Here is a 9561-nt window from a genome sequence, read left to right as displayed (position 1 = left end):
ACACCTAAGTATGTGTATTTCCATCATTTCTTTAAATGTGCTTGCAGTAATAACTAATATTTTGTCTCATTTATTTTGAGAACATTTACTGTAAAATGAGTTAATGTAAATCAAAGACTGTGCCTATTGAATAGCATTACATAAATATATGGTAGTAAATAAAAATATACTAACTAATTTCATTAAAGTTTTACAAAATCGGAGATCTTATATAAAGGCATCCATAGAGATCTCTTAATTTTACTTTCATTTTATCTTTAACTGAAAATTAAAATATTTTATTCTTTAATTCCAAGCCACAGTTTGATGCTGACAATATAGAGCACTGGATAAAGGTAAGGAAAAATAATGTTCAGTCTTAAATATCTGAAAAAAATAATTTCTTATTCAATGGGAAGAAATCTTGAGTTCCCTGGTAAGATTCCTTTAATCCAATAAGACTCCTTTTCTGAATAATTATGAACAATACTGGACTGTTAATTGCGCAAGTGTTAAAGTCTATTACAATTATTATTAGAAGAAAATAATAAATACATATAAATAATTATATTGAGAAATGTGTATAAATCTATAATTTACTGATAGAACCAGTGTGACATAATGGTTAAGAGTTGGACTAGGACAGTCCAAATTCATGCCCCTCTTAGTAATGGAAATTTTGAACCCCAGTATATATACACCCCATACACTGTATGTACATGGGATATATACATATGTATATATGCCATATATATGTGTGTCATATATATATGATTTTACTTAAGCCTTGTAATTGCAGTTAATCATGTTCTTCTAGACTCCTCTAGACAACTGAGAATCAATTGGGTGTTTAAAACCTGGATTTATGGAATTAAAAGTGCCTTATTCTGAAGACAGCAACATTTATTCACTAATACATATTTCTAGTACAGTTCAAAGTACAACTATTAAGTGCTAGACTTCCACTGGTCATAGTAGGGGTGGAAAAAAAGCTCCTCAGGCCAGGATAGATGAGAATATATGGTTTACATAGTCTTTTCTTAGCAATTTCCTTATGGAAATTCATCCATTTATATGGCATTTCTAAAGGACTCTTCATATGTATCAAAAGAACTCGTGTATTGCTGGGGCCACTCAATTCTAAGCAAATTCACTGAAATCAGTGGGACAGATATTTTAAATTCTAGTCATTTTAGTGGATGCTATTCTAAGTATTAAATATTAATATGCTTCTCAGTTTCAAAAAACTGTGTCTAACAATATTAATATAAAATAATGCATCAATAAAAGAGATACCCTCCAATACATAAAAAGACCAAAATTAAAAAGATAAAGCCAGCAGAATAAATACCATGTGCTTCCAACCTTAGTGCCAATCAAAGTATCTTCTTTTGTGCTAGGCAAAATAAGTGGATCTTAATAACTTTTCTATTTTTATTTTTTTTAAATTCAGCGGGTGGAACAAGCCTCCGAATTTGCTGTTTCTGAAGCTTTTTCATTAAAAAAGACATCCCATTCTCGTGGATTTCATGGTCCAGTGCTGGATTTGGAAACAACAGATCAGCTGCTAGATCATGATGAAGCATATGTAGAAGGTATTTCGTAAACATTTTGCTGTGGACTCCAGCTAATCCAGAATAATTGGTTTGTTTTTTTTACTATATTGTAGAACACTGAGCAATAAATTACCCATCCCTAGAAAAGCGGGGATCTCTTCTCCCATCTCCCTATCACAATTTTGTAATTTTGTGGGAGATGGGAGTTGAAACATCCTGTTATGCCAAGAGATTATGAAAATACCTGATGTATGTATGATGGTGGAAGGGAATATCTGTTTAACTTTACACAGAAATTTGAAGAAGCATGTCTCAGTTATTCAAAGTGGTGATTATATGTAATTGAGGATAGCTTTAAATTTATTGTATAGATGTTGTTAAATATCTATGTATCATTTTAACTAATGCGATTTATACCTTCCCAATTCCTCCTAGGCTTGTGAGCTTCCAAATATAAGATCAACTATAAATAATAACAAGATTTTTTAACAAATCAGAATAAAAATCTTGGATAAATCTCCTTGGGACTAATAGTGCAGAAGCCAGTTTGATTTGCCTCTAAGCAGAGTTTAGGTTTGGGGTGTAAGACTCCTTTTCATATTTTAAACTTTTACTTATTGATAATTTTGAATCTAGTAATATTTTTATTGCTTCCATTATTGCAGCTCAAGAGTTGCTTAATGACTGGATGAATTCAAAATTGAAATTAGAACTGGCAAGTGACGAAGACAACGATGTTCAAAATTCAGCACCTAACTCTGTTCCTTTACAAGAGCCTGTTGCTGGCTTTCAGAAATATAAAAAATTTGATGGTGAGACTGAGTTTAAATTTATTTTAAGTATTCCCATAATAGCAAAAACTCTCCTGGTACACTATTATAATAGCAAGTACTGGTAAAATTCATACAAAACAATTAAATTGAAAGTAAAACACTACTGTATCTAATAATCTAAATAGTCAATAAAGCCCACTCTGAGAAAATTGCATTGTTGTGGCATAACTAAGCCCAAAAACTATCCTTTTCCAGAAAGACAGGGCTGTCCTGGAAAAGCCCTTCTCTCATTTTGTTGTGTTCCTTGTAGGCAATCTTACAAAGAGAAATTAAAATATTTTTTAGAAAATGATGTAACAAATATTACTTTGATTTGTATCCAATCTTTCCACCCACAAAACAATTAAGGAAAGTAACTATTAAAAAAATAGCCACTCATGTTTTCAAAAGCTTATTACCTGTATTTTCCACTCTTATTTTAACATTCTTAAGCTGAAAATCATGCTACTGGAAGGTGATATTTTGCTACTAAATTTCAGAGTTCCAAACTCAGTGTAATTGGGCTGTGTATGGAGAGATTTTAAGGACAGAAATAAGTGTATTTTAGCTCACAGAGGCTTATGATTTCCACTATGGTTTCACCGTTTCTAAATACAAATGCCTTCATGAAACAAACATTTGTAGCTCATTTTTGGTGTTGTGGAGTGCTCTGGGAAACACAAATAGGACATTGCAAGTTGCAACTCCTGATTTAGGACAGAAAGTTTAAACATGCCATTTTACATTCAATCTCAATATGATTTATGTTTTCTAGATTTCTGTGGTTATTTGGAGCAAGAGGTGGAAAGCACCACGGTACAAGATTTTTTACAGCATCTATTGCAAAGTGAAATTGTGAACAGTGGTATACTGGAAGACCTTAAAACTAAAGGCATCAGAGAGAAAAAGGAACCCAGAGACTTACGAATTAACATGGAACTAAGACATAAACAAGTAATAATATAATATTTATGGAAAACCTTCTAAAACTCACTTTATATTTCTTCATAAATTTGCTAAGTCTTGATATTGTTTAAATCAATCCCATAGAGGAAAGAAAGAAATGCAATATGAAAATAATAAATTGAAAGTATAGTGGCCTGTAATGTGGTTTGTTGGGTTTTGGCTTCCAACTATAATGCTTAGTTTTCTTCCTAGTGGTATTTCCATGCTATGGCAGGTTCCACTTTTATCTGAGGAGCAAGAGAGTCTTAGATAAAATCAAGACTCTGTGCATTAAGACTTTGTACAGGGGGGAAAAAGTGCACTTTGCTCCAGAAGAAAAACGGAATGATGCATTTAAAATGTGAGCCATGCCAGAGATAATCAGTACAAATTGCTATTAATGTGATTGGCTGGACATTTTGCACAAAAATTAGTGGAAGGCTGCTCCCTCTTTTTACTTCACTACTTGGTTCTGATTCCTTTCATTTACCCAGCATATCCATTTAGTGCCAAGGTTGGATTTGGGTAGTTTAGGAACATTTCCCTTCTTTATCAGGAAACATGAAAGAATTAGGAGCCAAACAGAGTCCCCAAAAATGCCTTACCCTAACCTATTATTGCTTAGTATCATGTGCAAATCAGATATAATGGCTTGTTCAGGAAATCAAGAAGCAAAAATTCATAGCATTTTTGTGAGTTCAACCTTTATTGCCCACAATCTTCCAAAAGTGCAAAATTTTGCTGTTCTTCACTTTGAGAAGGAAAGAACTTTTTTCTATCTCTTTCAACCTTTGATTCTGCCTTCTAAAGAGCACCTGCAGAATATAAATCAAACAAATTTTAGTCTTTTACTTCATTTTTCTTCTTCACTCAAGAAAAGAAGCGGGACAAGAAAGGGTAACCACATAAGTCACAAAAGAAAGAACAAGGCTAAATGAGAAAAGGAAAACTTCAGCAGTAGCAGCCTCTGCTTGGATTTCTCAAAAGTATCCAAGAATCCAGAGTTCAAAAAATGACTTCTGTTTTAGTCCATTCTTTAAGAAAAGAATGGACTAATTTTACCCTTATTTCAGGGGAGAGAGCCAGGGAAACTCTCTGCTCTTTAGACAAGGGTTATTTCAGAAAAGGAAGAAAATAATTTTTCTTTCAAAGATTGGAGTGTATCTTGAATCCCAGGCTGCTAAGCAAATTCATCAGGCACTGAACCTCCAGAATGGAGAAATTAAGGTCTGTATCAGAAGCCAACATACTGGAATACTTCCAGCCTCAATAGACTTATCAGAAGCCTACTTGCATATTCTAATCAGAATTTTTTACTGGTAGAAGAGTCAACTTTCTCCTGTATAAATCCATCACCTAGTGATTAGAAGTTATTTGGCAATTAAATTCAGTGATTGGTCTGTGCTTTAACACTTTTTTGGTTCTTGTTTTCCAGGTAAAAGAAAATCGCTTGAAAAAGCAGAAAGAGCTTGAACTTCTAAAACAAGAAAAAGCCTTGAAAAAGTTAGCAGTATCAGAGGCTCAAAAGCAACTGCAAGAGGAGATGAAGAGGAAAGATTTGAAAGCCAAAAAAGAAGAAGAAGAGATCAAAAAACAGATGGTAATACTGCGGAAGGAGTTGGGAGAGAAAAGATATCTCATGGAAGAAGCACGGAAAATGTAAGCTTTGGTGAAAAATTAGTTCATTCTGGATCCTAAATCTAGGAGTTCGAACAACCGTAATAAAGCAAATATATTTTAACTAAATAGATGAAAGATCATCTAAAAATCATTTGGAGTTCTAAGGAGTGAGGGTGGATATAAATGTAAGACAACTTAGAATCTCATCTCCAAAGATGCTATGGAGATTGATTAGTTTCCAATCATAATTAAATTTGAGATTTGTAGACATGGAAGAAACTGGGCAGTCTTCTTTTCCAAACCATCTCTGTATAGTTTTTAAAACAACTGACTAAGTAGGTATCATGTTATATGAACTGTAAAAATGAAATCAAAAATCAAATTATTTTTCTAGTGTATCCTTATTTGATTGCAATTGTTTCTTCAAATTGTCAGTTTCTATAGTTGTATATGACATTAATATGATTGAAAATCTCTATAGAAACTTCTTTAGGCATTATGGGAACCTACTGAGGCAGTTTTCCTTTTATGCCCCTATATAATTCTTTAAGTGCTAGTATCTTAGTTTACTCCCTAACAGCTACGTATAAACATATATTGCGTAATACTAGCTTGTGAAATGGAGAACATAGCAATAACTAAATGTATTATAGCAGTGCTATAAAACCTGCTCAGCTGAAATAAAAAGTACATCAAATAAGGATTGATCAACATATGCCTCTTTCTCTATTATTTTTCTCTAACCCCTCACTAACTGTCTTATTTTAGGGAAAGAAAGAGGCACAATTTAAAAAAAATTCAGAGTCTGATAGAAGTTGGCCTGCCTCTTACTGACCTTATCTGTCTGAATTGTGACAATGAAAGACAAAAGAAGGAGGAACAGGACAAACAGCTGGAACTGCTAAGCAAAGTCAACACTGCTGATCAGAAGGTGAGGACATTCATGATCTTGGCTTCAGCACTTTGAGATGGATTGTTTTAGCTTTAGCTAAAATTGTTAACAGTCTCACTAAACAAAGAAACTCAAGATGTCGTTTATGTTAAAATGGATTGAGGGTAAATGTATAGATTTGAAGTTGAAAGGTTATAGAAGGTTAGGAGAGCAGATGGATGCCAAAATCTGGAACCTGCTATGAAAAATGCTTGATGACTAAGCTTAAACCTGAGGATATAGCACACTATGTCAGCTCAAGTTTTCTTATAATTTTTTTTCTTCCTTCTTTAAAGCAAGAAAATCAAGAAATTATTTTTCCACTTGCTAAATGACAATTGCTATATACAATGTGTATTTATATTTATTAGCCACATAGAAGCTACTAATCAATAGCAATGCAAAAGATTGTAGTATATTTGCTATTTGAAGACTTATAGCTCTCCTGCTTTAACTTATTTTGATTCAACTAAATATAAGTTCACACTAGCTAATATTTTATATGCATGTCTTAAGGGCCATTGTATAAGTGTGTACGTGTTTAATATTTGTTTAAACAATTTTGCCTTTTCATAAAACATGTAGCTATATGAGGATCTGTTAAAATAAGTGAGCAAGTTTTAGGTCAAAGGTCAAAAGGAAATAAGCTCTTCAAGCACTTGGTGCTTTCCAGAATAAAAATCTGAAAAATTTTACAAAACTTTATACAAGGACGTTGAGCTCTCATATGGGAACAACATTTCAGACATTAAAAAAATATTTAATTTGAAGGGATTTGTGGTTGATTCTAGGGATTTCACACATGCTTAAGCAGTTAAGATCAGCGCATCCTGGATCACTTGCTGAGATGAGATGTAGGTTCTCATTAAAAATGATAGTTATGTGATCAATTATGATGGCAATACATATGAAATAATGTTAACACGTTAAAGTTAACTGAAGATGTAGGCAATTGATATTTTCTTTAAAAAAGAGATTTTTTTTTAATGAGAATTTACCACATATGAGTTTGAGTGGGGAGGATGAGAGCTCTTTATTTACTTCTTTAAATCTACATTTGAAAAATGCCTATTTCTACTTTTTCAGTATTAGCAATATTATGGAAAGCACAGAAAAAGAAAGTAGTAGTAAACAAAAGAAACACAAAAGAGAAAAGAATCTAGATTGCACCAATACCATTTACTATACTTCTTAATACATTTCAAATTTTGTTTTCCATACCACTTCAACATATATATCTTACATATTTATTTTCTGTGATATCAACTTCATCCTTCCCTGGCTTTCTCAAGTCTGCTTCTCAACCGTCATATATTTGTTTTACATATATCAGTCCTCATCCTCTCCACATAACTAGTGTATTTCTTTCATACTTTTCTATTCATTCTGACATATCTAACATTTACTTGTTACTTTGTACTGTAACAAATCATTACAATTTATGAAAGGTGGTACAGTAGTCAGTGAACGTTGAAGGCACTTAGTGCAATACTCCAACATTTTACATTATCAGAAATGTAAAATATGACACAATGGAACATGGTTATTTGATTTCCAATGTAGTGCCTACGGAAGTATTTTTCTGCCTGGTACAAGTTTATTCTGGATCTCAGAATTAAAATGGGAAAAGCAAGAGCCCTTGCAGACTGGAAGTGCCAGCTGAAGATTTTCCGAGCCTGGAGAGATTATTCATGGTCTCACAAACTGGAGAAGGAGACTCAAAAAATGGAAAATCAGCTTCGGGATCAAAATAGGTAGCAATATTAACACAATTCCTTCCTGTCAAGTTGAAAGTTTGGTTTAATTATTTTGATTTTTGTTTGTTTATTGGAGTGCTTTTAAAATAGAATATATAAGATGCAGCTCAAAAGCAATTATGATGGTATATTTTCAAACTTTTCACCTGAGCTATTGCATTTCACTCTTTTATGAAGAAGACAGCAATATTAGTATTCATTAACATGTAATTAGTGCTATTGGTGTGTAAGATGTTTTCAAAATACTGTGCCACTTATATAAACTCATAAGGACAATTCAGCTGGTAGAATTAATACTATGATTATTAAAGTTTTTCAAAGTGTTCTCTTCCACACACCCCACCCTCCAGTCTTTATTTATTTTTTGACTCTTGCATCATAAGCATGACCCTATAGTTTTGATGAGTAACCGTTCCTGGATGAATCTATTATTATTTCATTAAATTCCAAGAAATTACATTAGGAATCCATTAACCTAATGCAGGGAAAGCAAAGTACATTTTATCTGTCCCAAGTACATTTGATCTTCATCATGGCCACAATCATTATTGAGTAAAAACTTATTAGAAAAAAAATATTTCAATAGGCTTGTGAGAGGCCTAATGGTTTCCCTTAGAAATATGCTGATATGGCTCTTACTAACAGCAATTATATTATGCTTGACCCATATTATTGAAAATATAGTGAAAACTACAACAAGCAAAACAATATACCAAAATAAGTCATTACAATAGAAAATATACTACATAAAAATACACTATATTTTTTTGTCTGAGGGCTGCATTTCATTTTAATTTCCTACTAGGGACTGCAACAGCCATGGTTGCTGATGTCAGGATACTGAAAGTCTATTTGGCTGGAGGTGGAGACCAAATGGATGCAAGACTTAAGGCATCCATTTTATCTTTTAAGCTCCAAGAGAACCTTATTATGTAAACAAGTCAGTTTTGCCTACTGCAGAGGATCTAGTTCTAGGACCTGCAAATAGGATACAAGAGGGCCACGTCTAGTAATGCATGCTCAACTCTTTTATAAGTAAATAAAAGTCAAACAGTTCTACCATGGATTCTAAAACTATTGTTAAAAATATCTTAATTTAGGAAAAACCAATTGGCTATAGAGTTTAACCGGAAATGCATTTTGCGTCATTTCTTTGCTGAATGGCAATGCTGGAGCCGATTAGAGATGGAAAAGAGAGACCTAGAGGTGAAAAAAGAAAAAATGAAAAGAAAAATGGCAACGCTCTTGGAAGAAGTATCACTGGGGCAACTAACATCAGATTTCTCAAAACCTACCAATAAAATTCATGAGACAGAAGTTACCCAGGATAAACCTGCAAGTGATACAGAGATAAACCAAATAGAGGTTAACAAGCTGACTGAAGTACCATTTGTTCAAAATAATCCCACAATTGCAAAATCTGAAAGAGAAAATTCCTACTCTCCAGGGACAAGTAAAAAATGCAATCTCCATTCACCAAGTCAACCAAAATGGCCATGGCAAATCACCAGAAAACATGCTGCTTTCAATCTTCAGGACCATGTCAGGTTTGGGAATCAAACAAAGCATTCCTTGCAACATCTTGATCTATCAAAACAAAAGAAATCTTCTGCTATTTTGGCCCCCCTGGAACAGCAGCGTCTGATTGAAGAACAGCAACAACAGCTTCAAGAGCAGCAAGAGCTGATCCGTAAACTTCAGGGCCTTCAGAGGCTACACACTGCTTGGGAGGAGGTTGAGCAAACTACAACTGCTACCACAGTACTTAACATTAACACTCCAAAAATTAAGAAAGAAAAGCAGCTGAGAGAAAATCAATCAAATTACAAGAATATTAAACCTGAAAGGTACAATAATATCACTGGGATTTTGTTATCTAACAGCTAAGGAGCATCTGGTTCCTCTGCCTTGAAGCACACTTCAAGGCAGCACTATGATGTTTGTAATTGTAATTAATAGCT

The 9561-nt window shown here is 33.3% G+C and overlaps 1 protein-coding gene across 1 annotated transcript; it reads left to right on the top strand.

Moving 5' to 3' along the window:
* Positions 1-296: 296 nt before the first annotated feature.
* LOC107301073 (coiled-coil domain-containing protein 191-like) lies at positions 297-9506 on the top strand (the record flags this gene model as incomplete). Its single annotated transcript, XM_015830341.1, has 8 exons — positions 297-335; positions 1433-1574; positions 2201-2347; positions 3123-3301; positions 4728-4951; positions 5681-5843; positions 7407-7597; positions 8701-9506. Coding segments are annotated over 8 exons (1872 nt in total), but the record flags the coding sequence as incomplete, so codon positions are not given.
* Positions 9507-9561: the final 55 nt, after the last annotated feature.

The sequence above is a fragment of the Protobothrops mucrosquamatus genome, unplaced genomic scaffold, assembly GCF_001527695.2.
Source record: "Protobothrops mucrosquamatus isolate PMUCROS unplaced genomic scaffold, P.Mucros_1.0 scaffold9876, whole genome shotgun sequence".
Classification (NCBI taxonomy): domain Eukaryota; kingdom Metazoa; phylum Chordata; class Lepidosauria; order Squamata; family Viperidae; genus Protobothrops; species Protobothrops mucrosquamatus.
The sequence above is the reverse complement of the archived record's forward strand: the minus strand, read 5'-3'. Positions and strand labels throughout refer to the sequence as shown.